The sequence below is a fragment of the Rhincodon typus genome, unplaced genomic scaffold (genome assembly GCF_021869965.1).
Source record: "Rhincodon typus isolate 14 unplaced genomic scaffold, sRhiTyp1.1 hic_rhity00001002, whole genome shotgun sequence".
Taxonomy (NCBI): Eukaryota; Metazoa; Chordata; class Chondrichthyes; order Orectolobiformes; family Rhincodontidae; genus Rhincodon; species Rhincodon typus.
Window position 1 is genome coordinate 157 of NW_025966640.1, and position 21,524 is coordinate 21,680.

The 21,524-nt window shown below is 43.7% G+C and overlaps 1 protein-coding gene across 2 annotated transcripts; it reads left to right on the top strand.

Moving 5' to 3' along the window:
- The first annotated feature begins 268 nt into the window (after window positions 1–268).
- Window positions 269–10,354, top strand: LOC125481141 (14 kDa phosphohistidine phosphatase-like). 2 transcript variants are annotated; one of them, XM_048592314.1, is made up of 3 exons: window positions 547–774; window positions 7,417–7,541; window positions 10,111–10,354. In XM_048592314.1, the coding sequence occupies exons 1-3, from the start codon at window positions 630–632 to the stop codon at window positions 10,201–10,203; spliced, it is 363 nt and encodes a 120-aa protein (XP_048448271.1). In that variant the 5' UTR covers window positions 547–629; the 3' UTR covers window positions 10,204–10,354. The 2 variants fall into 2 exon arrangements, with proteins under 2 accessions (XP_048448270.1, XP_048448271.1); XM_048592313.1 differs by lacking the exon at window positions 7,417–7,541 and having other exon boundaries at window positions 269–774.
- The last annotated feature ends 11,170 nt before the right edge of the window (window positions 10,355–21,524 follow it).

A 21,524-nucleotide genomic window follows, 5' to 3' on the forward strand; every position in this document is an offset into this window, starting at 1 on the left:
CTGGGTATATTGTGTGGGGGGTTTGTACCGTGGGCGCTGGGTATGTTGTGTGGGGGGTTTGTACTGTGGGAGCTGGGTATGTTGTGTGGGAGTTTGTACTGGGTCGCTCTATCAGCACCGCCCGTTTGGCGAATGTTGGGAATTACCCAGTGTGGAAATAATGCGCATGCTTAGTAGAGGTTGCAGGTGGGGTTCGGAGCGGGGATAGTGCGCGTGCTCAGTATGCCTACGGCCGTGCTGGTGCTGCCTGCTGTGCTCCTCCAGCACCACACTATTATCTCTGACTCCAGCAACTGCAGTTCTTACTATTTCCACACTGTGTTATTTCTGACTCCAGCATCGGCAGTTGTTACTATGTCTGACGCCCGTGTTCTTTGTGTCTACGGTCGTGCCGCACATGCGCATGCTTGGTGTTCATAACCACCTCTCCGATTGGTGGAACGCGTATTATGAATAACGCCGTGCCGGTCACCAAGCATGCTTGGTAAGCATAACGTCCCTGCCGGTCATGCGCATGCACCTCGTGCTACGTCCCTGCCGGTCATGTGCATGCTCGATATGCGTTACGGCCGTGCCGGCAACGCGCATGCTCAGTGTGTTATAGCGGGGGCTTGCACTCTGGCGGCTCCATGGCGCTCAGTTTGGCGGAGCTCGATGATGTCCGCATCGATCCGGGCGGCGTCTTTAAATACGTCCTCATTCGTGTGTGGAGTGAAAGTGACAACCCCCAGGAGAAGACTATCGTCCGCGGCTGGGCTTCGGCCGAGTATCACGGTAAACAGGAGGAGCCGGGCAAACACCGGGAATCCAGGGCAGAGGGAGGGAATAGAGTCGCACAGTACGGAAACAGCCCCTTCGGTCCATCCACTCCATGCTGACCCTAATCCCAAACTAAACTAGACCCACCTGCCTGCTCCCCACCCATATCCCTGAACATCTTTACCATTCCTGTACTTACGTCTTTTAAATGTTGTATCTGTTCCCGCATCCACCACTTTCTCTGAAAGTTCATCCCAAACACCACTCTCTGTATAAAAAAAAATTGCCCCTCGTGTCTTTTTTCAAATCTCTCTCCTCTCATGTTAAAAATATGGCCCCCTAGTTTTGCATTCCCTGACCCTAGGGGTAAAGGACTTTGGCTATTCACCCTATCCATGCCCCTCATTATTTTGTAAACCTCTACATCCAATGCTCCAGTGAAAAAAATAGAAATTTATCGTTACATATACTTTTACATGAAAAATACAATGAAAAGCTATTTGCCACCCTACTACAATGCCTACATTAATGATGGAGGTCATAAATAGTTAAAAAAGTAAAATCAAGATAAAGTCCATCACAGTTCAGTCAACAGCTCCTGGGATTGGGGAAAGCCAAGTAAGGAACGATGAGAAACCCTGAAGATGCAGCTGAGTTGAGACTGCCATTCAGGTCGCTGGAATATCTGGATGCCAAAGATGAAGAAGACCTCCATGCTGGGACACAACCACTACAGCAGGAGACCACTGTGCTGGGCCAAGGAGAAGCCCCTGTTCCCCACCTGACACTGCTTCAGACACTGTTGCTGATCCACCATCCATCCTGTTCACTGATGCTTCTGCTCCTTCAGGTGCCCAGGCCTAGCTGCAGAACTGGTGCCTCAGCCTCGCCTGTGAGTCCAGGCCAGGGGAGTCAGCATGGGAGCTGCTCTTTGCTCACTGGGGGACCCTAGGCTAGGGTGGAGCCATGCCTGGCATGGCTGCTGCTAGAGCCTTCTTCCTCCACTCGCCACTCTTCAGGCTTCAAAGAAAAGAAAAGAGCAAAAGTAAAAAAGAAGGAAAGATAATGGAAGCAGACGAATCCTGAGATCAGCTCCCTACTTTGCCTCTATCATGCAGTTGTTCTCCTTCAAGGGGAATGAACGAGGGGTGAGGAAGGGAAAAGGGTGGAAAAGTGGACAGGGTTGGATAAAGGGAATGAGGGAGTGAGGTAGAGGGAAGTAGGGGAGAAGGGAGGGGAATGAAGGGGAGAGATGTGCAATGGTAGGGAGGGGGGAATGATGAGTGGAAAGTGGAGCGGAGTCAGGAATTGGGGTAGGAGAGAGGAATCGGTGAGATGGATAGTTTGGTCAGAAAGATATGATCCTGTTGAAGTAATTATAGAGGAGATTTCCGGGGTGATGTTAGATCTAAGTAATGACTGGATAGATTAGGCTTTTGGGAGGATGGGTTTGGGGCAGGATCTGCTGTCTGAATGGGTGCTAAATATAGGGACCTTTGTCACAATTTAATAATACTAGGATACCTGAAATACTGAGATATGGACTAAGAGCTGAGAAATGGGAATTGGATAGATGATACTTCCTCAACTAGAACAGGCATGATGGACTGAATGGCTGTATCCAATACAGCAAATTTTCAATGCTGCCCAGTTGATGTCGAATGGGGAGGTGGAGAGTTGAGTGCGTGGCAGCAATCTGGGTGTCAGGATGCACTGTCCGGTGAGATTGGTCACTCAGGAATGTTTGAAGGGACCCTGTGGAGGCACCATTTCAGTGTGTCTCGTAATTCCCCTTCAAGTATTTATCCCTTTTGAAAGTTCCTATTGAATCTGTTTCTGCCCTTTCAGGCATAGCGTTCTAGATCACAACTTGTATCAAAAATGGTTTCTTCGTGCCCTCTGACATGTTTATCAGTGTCCTAAACCTTGTGTCCATTGATTACCAAGTCTTCCGTTACTGCATGGAACAAACAAAATCTCAAACTACTACAAGATTTTGAATGCCACTGTCAACTTGTCTAACTTTTTTTTGCTCTATGGCCTGCAACTCCACTTTCTCTTAACTCTCCACGTAACTGAAAACTCATCCCTGGTAGCATGTTAGCAAATCTCTCAGGCCTTAACATTCTCCCTAAAGGTCTGGGTTTGACCTACGTACCCAGGACTCTTGGCTCCTGCTGGCCCTTTAGATTGTCCCCTTTGTTCTAAGTTGCATAGAGTCATACAACGTGGAAACAGTCCCTTCAACCCAACTTGTCCATGCTGACCTGGTTTTCTAAACTGTACCAGTCCTGTTTACCCACGTTTGGCCTATAACTATCTATACCTATCCATATGCCTATCTAAATGTCTTCTTGTAATTGTACTTGTCTCTACCACTTCTCCTCAGTCTCCATCCCAAAATCAGCAATTTGCATTTGTGTGGATTAATTGGCATTTCACTGCTCACTTCAGTCAATCTCTTCACTTTCAAGCTGTGTTAGCTGCAGGTTTTGAACTTCTGCACTGTGCGTCTGGTGCTGGTCATTCAGATCTATCAAACAGTAATGGTCGCTTGGACTGAACACGAAAGATAACTATCGGGTATCTTACCTTTGTCTGAAAAACAACTGTTCCCCTTTCTGTTCAACTATGTGTTTCCACCAATTTTAAATCTATTTAGTTATTACCTCTTTTAATTTATGGATTTTATTTTCACCGTCAGGTCTTCTGACTAGTAGTACATTGTTGAAAGCCTTGAAAATTCATTGATCACTGCTCTCATCAGTTTCTCCATTACTTTAACAAAACTGTACAAAGTTTATCAAATCCAAATTGTCTTTAGTGTGTTTATTTCAATGCACGGACCATTATGGGTAAGGCAGATGAGCTTAGATCCTGGATCAGTACATGGGGCTATGATATTGTGACCATTCAAGAGACTTGGTTGAGAGAGGGTTGATTGGTTGCTCAACGTTCCAGGGTTTTGATGTTTTAGATGAGGGGGAGAGGGAGGTAAGAGGTGGAGGAGTTGCATTACTAATCAGGGAGAAAGTCGCACTAGCTCTCAGAGAGGACATAGTGGAGGGCGCATCCACTGAGCCAATATTAGTAGAGCTCAAAAACAAGAAATGCGCAAACAGTGATGGGATTACGCTATAGGCCCCACAACAGCCACCGAGATATTGAGGAACAGATGTGTAGGCACATTATGGCAAGATGCACTAACAATAGGGTTATCATAGTAGGTGACTTTAACTTTCCCAATATTGACTGGGACTCCCTTAGAGCAAAAGGCTTAGACAGGTCAGAATTTATTAGGTGCATCTGAGAGGGTTTCCTGAAAACTTTTGTGGATAGCCCAACTAGAGGAGGGGCCACAGGACCTTCTACTGGGTAATGAGCCTGGCCAGGTAACTAACTTTACAGTGGGAGAGCATTTTGGAAACAGTGATCACAACCCCCTAAGTTTTAAGATAGCTATCAATAAGGATAAGTCAGGACCATGTGGGAAGGTGGTAAAATTGGGGGAGGGCAAATTATGTCAGTTTTAGGCAGGAGCTAGGGAGTGTTAATTGTAAGGACCTGTTAGCAGGCAAGTCTACATTTGATATATGGGAATTGTTTAAAAGTCCTGCTGATGAGAGTTCAGGACCGGCATGTTCCACTAAGGAGGAAGGATAAAGATGGCAAGGTAAGGGACCCTTGGATGACGGAGTAGGTTGTGAATTTAGTCAAAAAGTGAGAGGAAGCATGTGTAACGTTTAGAAGTTAAAATTGGACAGGACCCATGATGAATATAAAGCAGGAAACAACTCGAGCAGGGAATAATGAGAGCAAAGAAGGGGCAATGAAATGACCTTGGCAAGTAGGGTTAAAGAGAATCTCAAGGCATTTTGTACACCTATTAAGAGCAGGAGGATAACTAGGGAGAAGGTAGACCACTCAAGGATAAAGGAGTGAAATTGTGCTTGGAGGGAGAGGATGTGGGCAAGATCCTATATGGGCACTTTGCGTCCATATTCACTCAGGAGAAGGATATGGAGGATAGTGATATTAATGTGTGGCATGCTAATATGCTGTGGCAATTGGAGGTCAAGAAAGTAGTTGGGTCTCTTCAAGAACATTAAGGTGGATAAGTCCTCAGGGACTAATGGAATCTATCCCAGGTTATTGAGAGAGGCAAGGGAGGAGATTGCTAGGGCCTTGACCAAGATCTTTGTACCCTTGCTAGCTACTGGAAAGGTCCTGAAGGACTGGCTAGTAGCTAATGCTGTTCCTCTGCTCAAGAAGGGAAATGAGGATAATCTAGGAAACTATAGACTGGTGAGCCTCCCATCAGTGGTTGGGAAGCTATTGGAGAGAATTCTCAGGGATAAGATTTACATGCATTTGGAAAAGGATGACCTAATTAAGGACAGTTAGCATGGCTTTGTGCAGGGCAGGTCATGTCTAGGTAACTAGATTTTTCTTTGAGGTGGTGATGAAGATGATTGAGTGTAGAGCAGTGGATGTTGTCTACATGGATTTTAGTGAGGCTTTTGACAAAGTCCCTCATGGTAGGCTCATCCAGAAGATTAAGATGCATGGCATCCACTGTGACTTGGCTGCTTGCATTCAGAATTGGCTTCCCAATAGAAGGCAGAAGGTAGTGGTGAAAGGGTGTTTTTTGAAAACCAGATTAGTAGGTTACTAAGTTGGCAGATGACACAAAGATCGGTGGAGTTGTGAATAGTGTAGAAGGTTGTCAAAGGATACAGCGGAATATAGATCAGTTGCTGATATGGCAGATGGAGTAAAATCCAGATAAGAGTGAGGTGTTGCACTTTGGGAGGTCAAATTTTGAGGAAGGTGTATGATTAATGGCAGGACCCTGAACAGACCTACAGAGAGATCTTGGGCTTCAAGTCCATAGCTCACTAAAAGCGGCAGCACTAGTAGATAGGGTGGTAAAGAAAGCATATGGCATGGTTACCTTTATTGGTCAGGGAATTGAGTACAAGAGTCAGGAAGTGATGTTGCAGCTTTGACACTTTGGTGAGACCATGCTTAGAGTATTGTGTTCAAATCTGGTTGCCACGTTACAAGAAGGATGTGGAGGCTTTAGGGAGGGTGCAGAAGAGGTTTACCAGGATGCTACCTGTGCTGGAGAGTATGAGCTATAAGGAGAAGGCGGACAGCCTAGTGTTATTTTCTCTGGAGTGGCAGAGGCTGAGGAGAGACCTGACAGAAATTTATAAATTGAGAGGCATAGGAAGGGCTGACAGTCAGAATTTTTTCCTGAGTTGAAATTTCTAATACTAGAGGGCATGCATTAAAAGTAAGAGGGAGAAAGTCCAAATGAGATGTGACAAGCAAGTCTTTTACACAAAGTGGTGGGTGCCTGGAATGTGCTACCAGGGGTGGTGGTGAAGGCAGACGTGATAGGGGTGTTTAAGGGGCTTTCAGATAGGCACATGAATAAGCAAGGAATGGAGGGATATGGACCAAGGGTGGGCAGAAGGGATTAGTTCAGTTTGGTGTCACGTTCAGCACCACATCGTAGGCCGGAGAACTGTACAGCACAGGAACAGGCTCTATGTTTCAGAGGAGGAAAGAGAAGTAGCAAATCCTGTCTGACCTTGTTTTACCCTGGCAACTTCTCTCAGCTCTTTGCATTGGAGTAGCTGACTGAGCAGAGCCCAGGGATCTAACTGGGCCGGCCTGTTTAGTGTCATTATTGGGTTAGTGCATTAAGCCAGTTCATCAGTGGGAGTCTGTGTAAACATGCAAGTGTAGTTGGACATTGAATTTGTTATTGTTTATGGAGAAATAGTGTCTAACCCACACTTAAACATTTATTGAAATAACCTACTCATTGCCATTTGTATAGATTCCCCATCAAGCCAGGAGCTCCCATATCACATTTGAGACAGTTTGTGCCAACTATGATGTTGCGTCTTTATGTAGTCACCTGGGTTTAATGGACGCACCTTATTATGAATAAGATTTCCAATGAGAGAGAGAATAAGGGGGTTTCTTTAATCTGGAAAATAAATGAATCTAATAGGGCCAGAATGTGGAAAAATCAGAATTCAAACCAGTTGGCGAATAACATTTAGCTTGGATGGTGTTGGTATTTTTTCTTCAAATTAAAATTCGGTGATAACGTTCAAATTCCTAAAATGTCGCTGACAATAAATCAATGAAAATTATGATAAAATAATACACCACATTAAAAATGTACAAACAGCAGTGGACTGAATGGAGCGGGTGAAAGTGTATGCTTCTGAGCTGCGAAATGAGTTGATGAAAACGGGCAACTTTTAGAGGAAATGCGCAGTGTGAGTGTTTATCAGAAACACTGAATATAGCTGAATTGAAGCAATCAGAGCAGTTTTATTGAGGAAAACATTTGGAGTAATTGATAACGCCCTAAGGCACCTCTGTGGTCAGCTGTCTGAATCTGGGGATTGTATATATACGTGCTGTTTACAAATGAGGATCTGGATCATGTACAATTGGTGTGGAGGGAGTTTTCATGAAGCCATTTTGGGAATGTTTGCAGTGAATTATGCGGTTGACATGGTACTTCCAATCACTGTAACTGTTCAAGAAGGGCCAGTGAAGTGACAGTCCACTATACTTACCAAATACACAACAGTCATGAAATGGTTTTGTGTTTTATCATAACTACAGCTGATATCTATGAGCAAGTGTCTAGCTGGATTCAGAAGCAGGGTCTGCAGTGTGAGTGCCAAGGTGGTGGTCGTATTAACCATAACAGCGCCAAGAAGACAATCCATGTGTATGGATACTCCATGGTAAGTACAAAGGGCATATGCGTAGTTTATTACAGCACTGTCAGGGGACAATGTATGAGAGGTGCTGCAGAGTCAATGTCAACAGGGAGTGTTCATTGTCAGACATAATCATTGGGCTGATCCCATTATGAAGAGAGCGCAGGAGGTTGTTCCTATATTCAGGGTGTGTGTGTGTGCCGGGAGGGTGAGGCGTATGTGCATTGTTAGGACGGAGGCGAATGTATGTGAACAGTCAATGTGTACAGGACTGGCCTAATGACCCCTGAAGAAATTCCTTCTCATCTCCAACTTTATAAATTAGTTTTGAACTGCGTGCCCAGCTCTTGACAGTTCCACAGATAAAACATCCTCTCAGCATATACCTTGTTAGACCGCGCTCTCTCTTTCTAAGTTTCAATAAGCTCAGCTCTAATTCTCGTTGAGTATAGATCCAACCTTTCATCATCAGACAAATGCTTTCATCCCAGGAATGAGCAGAGTGAACCTTCTCTCAAATGCTTTAGTGCAAGTATATTCCAACTTAAGTAAGAAGACCAAAATTCTACACAGTACTCCAGGTGAGGTCTTAACAAACATTCTGTATAGTTGTAGAAAGATCTCTTACTTGCATACTCCATCCCTATTCCAATATGCTGTTTGCCTTCTTGATTACTTGCTGTATCTGCCTCCTAACTAGCTTTGATCAAAGATATCAAGACATTATGGGGATAGAGAAATGGCTTTGATGTAGAACATCAGCCATGATTACAGAACAACCTTAAAGGGCTGAATGGCCTGCACTTTTTATTATCTATGAGCAAATACACCCAGATTCCTCTGTACTACAGTATTCTGTAGTCTCTTTCTCTCCGTTTAAGCAGTATTCTGTTTTTCTATTCTTCCTGCAAAAATGAACAACTTCACATTTTCCCACATAATTCATATTTTTAACTGGCTCATTGATCCTCTCGATTATCTCTTTGAAACTCCTCCTAACCTCACCAGCTGTTTTCCTATTTTCATATCATCAGCTAACTTGGCTATGATACAGTTGACCACTCCATTCAAATCATTTAAGCTCTTCTAAAATGACTGAGCTGCTGCCTGATGACCTGATTGATTTTTATTGTCAAGTGTACCGAAATACAGTGAAAAGCTTTGTTTGTGAGTGATACAGGCAGATCACAGCAAGCAAAGGATGGGCAAATCAAAAAGACTTAGAGGCATACAGATTACATTGCAGGTTACGTTATGTGAGGCTAGAGTCTATTCAACAGTCTGATAACAGCTGGAAAGAAGCTGTTCCTGAACCTGCTTGTGCATATGTTCAGGCTTCTGTATCTTATGCCTGACGGAAGAAGTTGTAGGCAGTCATTACTCGGGTGCGTTGGGTCTTTGATGATGTTGGCTGCCTTTCTGCAGCAGCGAGCCATTAAATAGAGTCCATGGATGGAAGGTTGGCTTCCGTGATGGTCCTGGCTGTGCGCACCACCTTCTGTAGTTTCTTACGGTCCTGGCAGAGCAGTTGCCATAGCAGGCCATTATGCACCCAGACCGTAAGCTTTCAATGGTGCATCTGTAGAAGTTGGTGAGGGACCTTATGGACATGCCAAATTTCCTGCCTGAGGAAGAAGAGGCGTTGTTGTGCCTTCTTGACTGTCGCGTCTATGTGAGAAGCCCAGGACAGGTCGTCAGTTATCGTCTCTCCGAGGAACTTTGTGCTCTTCACTCTCTCAACTCGGTTCCGTTGATGTAGATGGGGGTGTGTTCTCCTCCTATCTTTCTGAAGTCGATGATCAGTTTTTTTTAGTTTTGCCGACATTGAGAGAGAGATTGTTTTCATTGCACCACGTCACCAAGCCTTCTATCTCCCTTGTGTGTTTTGACACATCGTTGTTAGATATCCGAACTTGTAGATGGCGTTCATTTGGAATCTGGCAACACAGTTGTAGGTGTACAAGGGGTACAGTAGGGGGCTGAGGACGCATCCCTGGGGGGCTCCAGTGTTGAGTGTTATTGTGGAGGAGGTGCAGTTACTTATCCTCACTGATTGTGGCCTGTGGGTCAGAAAGCTGAGGATCCAGTTGCAGAGGGCAGAGCTGAGACCAAGGTCATGCAGTTTTGAGATCTGTCTGGAGGGGATAATGGTGTTGAAGGTTTAGCAACATGGAGCGCCTGTTCAGCCGGCAGCTTGATCATTTCTCCACTGCCCTGTGCCACTGGTAATGGGAGGTGGTCGTGATGGGGGGGCAGTGTTTGGGGGTGAGGTGGGGGGGTTCGTTGTGGTTGCTGGGTAGTGAGGAGAGCTGGGAAGGTGAATGGGTTCCTGATATGAGCATCTCTTGAGGCTGTTTCTCTTGAGAGTAGACTGTTGACACAGTCAGAACCTCGGGAAAGAGTTTGGCCATGGAGCAGGGTAACTCACTGAAAAGCTGCTGAATCAAATGAGTGGAACCTTTGAATCAGCTCCTTTAGGAAGGGAATGCAATACATCAGACGGTACATGCTTAACTGTCCAAATTTGTGAAGGATTTCTGTCGCAGGAACTGAGTAATAAGTTTATCACATTATCTTGTCCTTTTGTGCGCAGGGCTATGGACGTGCAAAGCATGAAATCACAACAGAGCTCCTGAAAGCCAAGTATCCAGACTACAATGTGACCTGGGCGAATGAGGGTTACTGACATGTGGCCTGGGCCTGACTGCCGTGCAGCTGTTCTAGTGTATGGAGCCTTGGCAGCAGTTCAACTTATTTCCCTTGACTCTGAAGCCTCTTGTTGGAGATGCGCTGATCATGTTTGTTTGCAATCTGAATTAAAGTAAATTATCACTGAACCTTCCTGAACTGTGGCAGGGTACATTGGTCTCTGTCTGTGGGGAGATAAGTATATACAATCAAAACCCCAGACCCACGCACAATAGACTTGGTGAGTAACTCAAATTTTGGCAGATGGCGTTCGATGTGGGAAAGTGAGACCTCATCCATTTTGGTGGCAAGAAAGGGGGTTTTCTCAATGGGGAGAAGTTCACAACTGTGGGCGAGCAGAGATTTATGGGTCAAAGTGCAGAAATCACTAAAAACAAGTGAGCAGATACAAACTAGAATGAGAAAGGTGAATGGAAGTTTAATTCCAGCTCGATGGAGATGAAAGTTAAAAGCTGGAAATTGTGTTCTAGTTTTACAGAGCTCTTCTCCAGCCTGCAGCTGGAAAGACTGTGTCCAGTCCTGGACCCAGTGCCTTGGGCAGGATGCCTTATTGATTCTTTAGAATGAAACAGGGACTCAAAGATTAAACTGGGTGCACAGGTTACAGATGAGATTAGTGTTCCCTGAATGTGAGATTAAAGGATGATCCCATTGAGCTGCTTAAGATGATTAAAGGATTCCATTTCCTGTGATGGGAGGATCTGGAACAAGGGAGCGAGACCTTAAAATTCAAACCAGGCAGTTCAAAATGCCAGAATTGTTACATTGTTTGGGTTGATGTATAGAAGCACATACTTACATAGAGACTAGTGGAAATCTGGAATTCTCCAAACAGCTGGTGCGGCAGAAGATGTCAAATCTGAGATGGATCACTTTTTTTAAAAGTTACTGTTTCAATGGGACTAAATCGGGTAGGTAGAGTTAAGATTCAGATCAGCAAAATGTGATTGAATATACACCTGAAAAGGAACATGAGTAGGCCACTCGGCAGTCGAGCCTGTTCCACCATTCAGTAAGATTATGCTGATCTGATTTTAACCTCAATTCTACATTCCTACATCTCCCTAATATCTTTCATCCCCTTGGTAATCAAGAATCTGTCTACCTCTGCCTTTAAAAATATTTAAAGATTCTGCATCCGCTGCCTCTGGAGGAAGGGATTCTAAAGCCTTGCAACTCTCAGGGTGAAATTTTTTACCCCATCTCTGTTTTAAAAGGGTGACCCCTTTATTTTTAAACTACAAACCCTAGTTTCTAAACCCTCCCATAGGAGGAAGCATCCTTTTGACATCAGCCAGTCAAATACCCTCGGGATCTTTTATATTTCAATTAAGTCACCTTTAATTCTTTCTAAACTCCAGAGGATGTAGGCCTGGTCTGCCTAATCTTTCTTCATAAGGCAATCTGCTCTTTCCAGGTATTAGTTCGGTAAACCTTGAAACTGCTCCTAGTGCAGTAATATTCTTAAAATATGTATGGTGAGCAGTAGTTTACTCAGTACTCTAGATGTGGTCTCACCAATGCTCTGTGTAACTGAAGCATAACCTCCCTGGTCTTGCATACGAGTCCCTTTGCAATAGACCATAACACTCTACTAGCTTTCCTGATTATTTGCTGAACCTGCATATTAAGCTTCTATGATTCATACGCTGGAGCACCCAAATCTCTACAACTTCCACCATTTAGATGATAGGCTTTTCTATTCTTCCTACCAAAATGGACAATTTCACACTTTGCCATATTGCACTCCATTTGTCAGATCTTTGCTCACCCACAACCTGTGTATCCCTTTGTAGGCTCCTTATATCCTCTTCACAACTTACTTTTCTGCTGTCTTTGTGTCATCAGCAAATTAAGCTACTGAGCCTTTAGTCCTTTCATTCAAATGATTTATACAATTGTAAAGAGCTGATGCCTTAGCACCAACCCCAATTACACACTACTTATAACGTCCTGCCAGCCTGAAAAGATACCTATTTATTCCTACTTCCTACTTCCTGTGAACCAGCCAGTCTTCTATCCATGCCAATCTGTAACCCCCAACACTATGAGCTTTAGTTTTCCACAGTAATCTTTAATGTAGCGTCTTATCAAATGCTGTCTGGAAATCTGAGTTCAACGTACGCATTCGTTCCCCATTGTTGAAAGCGCAAGTTACTTCAAAGAATTTCAATAAATTAGTTAGAACTGATTTCCTTTTACAAAACAATATTGGCTTCATCTGATTATGACAGGTTCTCAAATATGTTCAAGGTAGAGTTATGCAACACCGAAATAGACCGTTCGGTCCAACCAGTCCACGCTGACTGTAATCCCAAACTAAACTAGACTCACCTGCCTGCATTTCGCCCATATCCCTCCAAACATTTCTTATTCATGAGTTTATCTAAATGTCTCAAACATTTAAACAAATGTCTCTTAAGCATCCACCACTTCCTTGAAGTTCAAATGACACAAACCACTATGTAAAAAAATTGCCCCTTGTCTTTAAATCTCTTTCCTCTCACCTTAAAACTATGCCCCTTAGTCATAAAATCACCCACCCTAGGGGAAAAAAAACACCTGTCATTCACCTTGTGTATACCCCTTGTGATTTTATAAACCTTTATAAGGTCACCCCTCAACCTCCAACATTCTAGTGAAAAAAATCCCAGCCTGTCCTGCCTCTCCGTACATTCCCAGCAACGTGCTGGTAAATCTCTTCTGAACCCTGTCCAATTTAATAATATCCTTTCTATAACAGGGTGACCAGAACTAGACACAGTACTCCAGAAGAGGCCTCACTAACATCCTATACAACCTCAATACAATGCTCCAACTCCTATACTAAAGATCTGAGCAATGAAGGCAAGTGTGCTAAATGCTGCCTTAAGCACCCTATCAATATGTGAGACAAACTTCAAAGAATTACGTACCTGAACCCCTGGATCTCTGTTTTACAACACTACCTAAGGCTCTACTTTTAATTGTATAAGTCCTTCCCTTGTTTGTTTTACTAAAATGCAATACCTCGCATTTATCCAGGTGAAACTCTTTCTGCCACTCTTCAGACATTGGCCCAACTGATCAACATCTTTCTGTAATCTTAGCTAACATTCACTGTGCACTACATCGCCAATTTTGGTGTCATCTGCAAACTTGCTGGCCATGCCTTCTATATTCTCATCTAAATCATTTACATAAATGACGCTTATTTTGCATTAGAGTTTTATTGTGGAGAAGGGTATGGAAGATAGAGAACATGGGGAAATAAATAGCAACATTGTGAAATTGTCCATATTACAGGGGAGAAGGTGCTGGACATCTTAAAATGCCTCATGGTGGATAAATCTCTGGGATCTGATGAGGTGTACCCTTGAACTCTGTGGGAAGCTAGGGCCCCTTGCTGAGATATTTGTATCATCGATAGCCAGAGGGGCGGTGCCGGAAGACTGAAGTTTGGCTAACGTGGTGCTACTATTTTAAAAAGATGGTAAGGAAAAACCAGGGAACTATAGAGTGGTGAACCTGACATCAGTGATAGGCAAATTGTTGGAGGGAATCCTGAGGGACAGGATTTACATGTATTTGGAAAGCAAGGGCTGATTAGGGATAGTCAACATGGCTTTATGCATAGGAAATAGAGTCTTACTAACTTGATTGAGTTTTTTAAAGAAGTAATGAAGAGGATTGACAAGGACAGAGCGGTGGGCATTGTTTATATAGACAGTAAGGCGTTTGACAATGTTTCTCATGTAGACTGGTTAGCAAGGTTAGATCGCATGCAATACAAGGATAATTAGTCATTTGAATACTGAACTGGCTTGAAGGTAGAAGACAGAGGGTGGTGGTGGAGGGTTGTTTTTCAGACTGGAGGCCTGTGACCCAAAATGTTTTGGATGCAAATGTAGGAGGTACAATCAGTTAGTTTGCAGATGACCTGAAAATGGACTGTAGTGGATAGTGAAGAAGGTTACCTCAGAGTACCTTGATCAGATCAGCCAATGGGCTGAGGAGTGGCAGATGGAGTTTAGATAAATGTGAGGTGCTGCATTTTGTAAAGGCAAATGAGGGTGGGACTTGCACACTTAATGGTAAGGTCCTGGGGAGTGTTGCTGAACAGAAGAGACCTGAGAATGCAGGTTCATAGTTCCTTGAAAGTGGAGTTGCAGTTGCATTGGATAGTGAAAATGGCGTTTGGTATGCTTGCTGCCATTCGTCAGTGCATTGAATATAGGAGTTGGGATGTCATGTTGCAGCTGTACAGGACATTGGTTAGGCCACTTTTGGAGTATGGCATGCAATTCTGACCTCCCTGCTATAGGAAGGATGTTGTGAAACTTGAAAGAGTTCAGAAAAGATTTACAAGGGTTGGGGGGTTTGAGCTATAGGGAGAGGGTGAATTTTCTCTGGAACGTTGGAGACTGAGGCGTGACTGTCTAGAGGTTTGTAAAATCATGAGTATAGAGAGGGTGAATAGCCAAGGTCTTTTCCCTGGGGCGGGGGAATGCACAAATAGAGGACATAAGTTTAAGGTGAGAAGAGAAAGATTTAAAAGGGACCTAAGTGGCAGCTTTTTCACGCAGACCATGATGCTTATATGGAATGAGCTACCAGAAGAAGTGGTGGAGGCTGGTACAATTGCAACATTTAAAAGGCATCTGGATGGGTATATGAATAGGAAGGGTTTAGAGGGATATGGGCCAAATGCTGGCAAATGGGACTAGATTAGTTCAGGATATTTGGTCAGCCTGAACGAGTTAGACTGAAGGGTCTGTTTCCATGCTGTACAGCTCTATGAATCTATGACAAAAGTGGACCCAGCACTGATCCCTGTGGAACACTGCTGGTCACAGGCCTCCAGTCCGAAAACAACCCTCTACCATCACTCTCTCTGGCCATTAAGCCAATTTTGTATCCAATTAGTAAACTCACCCTGAATGCTATGTTATCTAACTTTACTAATTAGTCTTGGATTCAGAATTGGCTTGCCCATAGAAGGGAGAGGGTATTGGTGGAAGGGTGTTATTCTGGTGGAAGGTCCGTGACTAGTGGTGTTCTGCAGAGGGACCTCTGCTATTTGTGATTCATATAAATGACTTGGATGAAAATGTAGATGGGTGAATTAATAAGTTTGCAGACAAGACAAAGATTGGGGGAGTTGTGGATAGTATAGAAGGTTATCAAAGCATACAATGGGATATAGATGAGTTGCAGATATAGGCAGAGAAATGGCAGGTGGAGTTTAATTGGGTAAATATGAGGTGCTAGACGTTGGGAAATCAAATGTTAAGGAAAAGTATACAGTTAATAGCAGGACCCTTAACAGTATTGATGTACAGAGGGATCTTGGGGTTCGAGTTCATAGCACCCTGAAAGTGGCCACGCAAGTTGATAGGGTAGTAAGGAAGGCATATAACCATCCTTGCCTTTACTGGTCAGGGAATTGAGTACAAGACTCAAGACGTCATGTTGCAGCTTTATAAGACTTTGGTTAGGCCACACTTAGAGTATTGCATTCAGTTCTTTATCACCACATTACAGGAAGGATATGGAGGCTTTGGAGAGGGTGCAGACGTGGTTTACCAGGATGCTGCCTGGATTAGAGGATATGAGCTATATGAAGAGACTACAAAAACCTGGGTTATTTTGTTTGGAGTGGCGGGGGCTGTGGGGAGACTTGATAGAAGTTTATCTAATTATGAGATGCATTGAGGCAGTGCACGATGGCTCAGTGGTTAGCACTGCTGCATCACAGCACCAGGGACTTAGGTTCAATTCTACCCTCGGGCGACTGTCTGTGTAGAGTTTGCACATTCTCTTCGTGTCTGCGTGGGTTTCTTCTGGATGTTCTGGTTTCCTCCCACAGTCCAAAGATGTTCAAGGTAGGTGGATTGGCCATGCTAAATTGGCCTTAGTATTCAGGAATGTGCAGGCTAGGTGGGTTAACCGTGGGAAGTGCAGGGTTATAGGGATAGGGTAGGGGGTTGGGTCTGGTGGCATGCTGTTCAGATGGTCAGTGTGGCCCTGTTGGGCGAAATGGCCTGTTCCTACACAGTCGGGATTCTATGAAATTCTATAGGGTTGACAGTCAGAATCTTTTTGCTGGAGTTGAAATGTTTAATACTAAGGGGAATGCGTTTTAAGGTGAGAATGAGAAATTTCAAAGGAGATTTGAGGGGCATGTTTTTCACACAGAAAGTAGAAGAAGCCTGGAATGCGCTGTCAGGGCTGGTGTTAGAGGCAGATGCAATGAGGTCGTTTAAGGGACTTTTAGATAAGCACATGAATATGCAAGAAAAGGAGGAATATGGATCAACGATGGGCAGAAGGGGTTAGTTCAATTTGGTGTTATGTTCGGCACAACGTTGTGCACCGAAGGACCTGTTCCTGTGCTGTACTGTTCTATTTTAGTCTACCATGTGGAATCTTTACGAACGTCCATATAAACAAAGTCTACCACCTTGCCCTCGTCAATTTTCTTGGTTACTTCCTGAAAAAATTCAATCAAGTTTGTGAGGTACGATTTCCCTTGCACAAAACCATGCTGACTATCCCTAATTATTCCTTGCCTCTCCAAATGCATATAAATCCTATCTTTCAGAATCACTTCCAACAACTTACCCACCACCAAAGTAAGACTCACAGGTCTATAATTCCCAGGCTTCTCCTTAATCACTTCTTTAACAAAGTCACAACGTTAGCCACTCTCCAGTCATGCGGCACATCATCCATTGTTCTGGATGACACAAATTTTCTGCAGGAGGCCCCGCAATTTCCTCCCTAACTTCCCACAACATCTTGAGATACACTAGATCAGGTTCCAGAGATTTATCCACCTTTATATTTGTATTTTCTAAGATCTCCAGCACTTCCACTTATGTAATGTGATCTGGCTTCAAAACGTAAATGTTTATTTCCCTGAGTTTTCTGGCACACTTTCTCCACAGTAAAAACTGACGCTAAATATTCATTTAGTGTCAATTAACTTGGATAGCTAGGATGGAATTCAGAATAATGCCAACAGTGTGCGTTCAATTCTCTCACTGGCTGGGACCTGTTCTAGTGTACCCCAAGATGTGGGAAGTTAGGGAGGAAATTGCGGGGCATCTTGTAGAAATATTTGTGTCACCCAGCACAATGGGTAAGGTGTCATGATGGATTCAATCTGTCCCCTTGCCTGAGGCATGTTGACCCTCTGGTTAAACCACCACTAGTTATCTCTGTAATGAGTAAACCTATGGTCCACTAGGATTATGGTGACTTTACCTTAATAATAGCTTCTGACATTTTCCCTAACACAGAAGCTAAATTAACTAGCCTGTAGTTCCTTGCTTTCTGCCTCCCTCCCTTTTGAACGTTAGCTATTTTACAATCTGAAAGAACCACATGTTTGGATGAGGGTAGGGCAAATTGATATAGTTTATGTGCATGTCGCAAGTCTTTGACAAAGTCCCACGTGGGAAACTCATAAAGAGGGTAAAAGCACGTGGGATCCAGGGTAACTTGGCAAAATGCATCCAGAGTTGGCTTAGCGGCAGGAGACAGAGGGTGGTGGTAGAAAGCTGTTTGTGTGACTGGAATTGGTGTGCCGTGGCGTATCACAGGGAGTAGTGCTGGGTCCCTTATTGTTTGTGATATTCCTAAATGATGTAGATGAGAATATGAAGGGATGATAAGTTTCCAAATGACACAAAGATTGGCGAGGTGATTGATAGTGAGGAAGAAGGTTTTAGTTACAGGAGAATATAAATGGATTGGTCAGATGGGCAGGTCAGTGGCAGAGGGAATTTAACCCTGATAAATGAGGTGATACACTTTAGAAGAAGTAACAAGACAAAGGAGTACTCAATGAATGACAGGACACTAGGAAGCTCAGGGGTGCTTGTCCACATATCCCTGACGGTGGCAGGACAGGTTAATATTGGAGTTAAGAAAGCATATGTGGCACTTGCCTTTATCAGTCATGGCATAGATTATAAGCTTAGGAAGGTCATGTTGGAGCTGTACAGAACTTTGGTTAGGCCACAGCTGGAGTACTGTATGCAGTTCTGGTCACCAAAGGAGATTCTACAAGATGTTGCCTGGGATGGAGCATTTCGGCTATGGAGAGAGGTTGGATAAGCTCAGGTTGTTTTCTTTGGAGCAGAGAAGGCTGAGGGGGGACCCTGATAGAGGTGTATAAGATTATTAGTGGCATGGACAGGGTGAAAAGAAAGCAGCTGTTTGCCTTAGTTGAAGGGTCAATAAAGTGAAAGGCACAAGGTTTACAGGGGATTTGAGGGAAAAAAAAAACCTTTTACCCCAGAGAATGTAGGGATTTGGAATGCCCTGCCTGGGAGAAACCTCAACTTTTAAAGAATACTTGGCTGAGCATTTGAAGTGTCATTTACATTGATAACAGTGTGGAAATGTGGGACTGGTATGGGTAGTATATTTTTGACAGTGCAGACTTGATGGGCTGAAGGGCCTCTTCTGTATTGTATGATTTTATGATTCCCTGAATTAAAGAACTGTAGAATGATACAGCACAGAAGGTGATCAATGAGGGTAGAGCAGTGGGTATTGTCTACATGGATTTTAGTAAGACTTTTGACAAAGTCCCTCATGGTAGACTCATCCAGAAGATTAAGATGCATGGGATCCATGGTGAATTGGCTGCTTTGATTCAGAATTGGCTTCCCAAAGAAGACAGATAGTGGTGGAAGGGTGCTTTTCTGGCTGGAGTTCCATGACTAGTGGTGTTCTGTAGCGATCCGTTCTGAGACTGCTGCTGTTTGTGGTATATAAATGACTTGGATGAAAATGTAGATGAGTGGGTTACTAACTTTGCAGACAGATCGGTGGAGTTGTGGATAGTGTAGAAGGTTGTCAAAAGATACAGCAGGATATAGATCAGTTGCAGATATGGGCGGAGAAATAGCAGATGGAGTTTAATCCGGGTAAGTGTGAGGTGTTGCATTTTGAGAGATCACATGTTAAGGGAAAGTATACGGATAATGGCAGGACCCTGAACAGCACTGATATATGGAGGGATCTTGGTGTTCAAGTCCATTTCTCCCTGAAAGTAGCCACGCAAGTAGATAGGGTGGTAAAGAAGGCGTATGGCATACTTGCCTTTATTCGTCAGGGAATTGGGTACAAGAGTCAGGATGTCATGTTGCAGCTTTGTAAAACTTTGGTTAGGCCGCACTTGGAGTATTGCGTTCAATTCTGGTTGCCACATTACAGGGAGGTTGTGGAGACTTTGTAGAGAGTGCAGAAGTGGTTTACCAGGATGCTACCTGGATTAGAGGGTATGAGCTATAAGGAGAGGCTAGACAGCCTAGGTTGTTTTCTGTGGAATGGCGGAGGTTGAGGGGAGACCTGATAGAAGTTCATAAAATTATGAGAGGCATAGATAGGGTTGACAGTCAGAATCTTCTTCCCAGCGTTGAAACGTCTAATACTAGAGAGCATGTATTTAAGGTCAGAGGGGGAAAATTCAAAGGAGATGTGAGGGGCAAGTTTTTTTTATATAGAGAGCAGTAGGAGTGTGGAACACGCAATCAGAGGTGGTGGTGGGGGCAGATACAATAGGGGCAATTAAGGGACTTTTAGATAAGCACACAAATATGCAAGGAATGGAGGCATATGGTCCAATGGCAGGCAGAAGGGATTAGTTTAATTTGGCTTCATGTTCGGCATGACACTGTGGGCCAAAGGGCCTGTTTCTGTGCTGTACTGTTCTATATTCTATGTAGAAAGGGGATCTAAGATTCTACGCCCACTTCCCTGGTGAATGTAATTTTCTTGAATTTCTTTCTCCCTTTCAATTTGTGATTTAAAACTATTTCTGAGATGCTACTTGTATCCTCTCCGGTGAAGACCAACGCAATATCTGTTCAATTCATCCGCCATCTCTTTATCTTCCGTTCTCTAATTCCCAGAGTCATTTCCTATGCGACCAACATTTACTTTGTTAACTCTTTTCTAAAGTATCTGAGAAAAACATTTTCTGTGTGTTTTTATATTTTTAGCTAACTTACTCTCATGCTCTAATGTTTCCCTCCTCATTAGTCTTTTAGTTATTCTTTGCTGTTTTTGAAATCCTGTCCAATCTTCAGACCTACCATCTATCTTTACAGAATTATCATTTCTTTGAGTTTGATATTTTCTTTCACTTTTTTAGTTAGCAATGGATGGTGGAATTTTTCTTATTTGTTGGAATGTATCTATTCTACACTTTCTGGAATATCCCCTTAAATGATCACCACTGCATCTATATTGACCTATGCTTTAAACTAATTTGTCAGTTCATGGTTGCTAGCTCTGCTTTCGTAACCTTGTACTTTTTTAATATAAACTCAACATACTAGTCTTGGATAGTAGGAACTGCAGATGCTGGAGAATCCGAGACAACAAGGTGCAGGGCTGGATGAGCACAGCAGGCCAAGCAGCATCATAGGAGCAGAGAGAATAATAGTCTTGGACCCCATTCCTCTCCCTTAAACTATTTGTAAAATTCAATCATATTATGATCATTGCTACCCAGGAATGCTTTCACTCAGATCAGGAATTAATCCTATCTTGTTGATCAAAACCAGCTCCAGTGTAGCCTGCTCTCTGGTTAATGCAATAACATATTGGATTAAGAAATTGTCCCAAGATGATTCAATGAATTTCTCCTCCAGACTACCCTTTCCCACCTGGTTTTTCCAGTTTGTATGTAGGTTAAAATTCCCATGATAATTGCTGTACCCTTGACCTGAATGGCAGAACAGGCCCAAGGAGTTGAATAGCCATCCTCACTATCCGACGTTTCTTTCTCAGTTTACCTCCCACATCAAAAGGAATGTTGAAGCAGCTGCACCACGCCAAGAGAAATGAGTGAGCATGTAGGACTAAAGTAGTTCAGCAACACACTCAACTTGTCCTGTTTATCCCACTGGAATCACTGGTACTTCACACATCCTGCTGCAATTATTCAGACTCCAACACATCCCACTGGAATGACTTGTATCTCATTGAATTCATTCAGATGCCTCAGCATTCCACTGGAATCACCTGTATCCCTCTGTATTCCACTGCAATCACCTGTCTCGCTCTGCAATCCACTGGAATCACCTGTATCCCACTGGAATCGCTCATGCCCCACTGCATTCCACTGGAATCACCTGTACCCATCTGCATTCCACTGGGATACTAGGAACTGCAGATGCTGGAGAATCCGAGACAACAAGGTGCAGAGCTGGATGAACACAGCAGGCCAAGCAGCATCATAGGAGCAGAAAGGCTGACGTTTCGGGCCTAGACCCTTCATCAGAAAAGGGGGAGGGG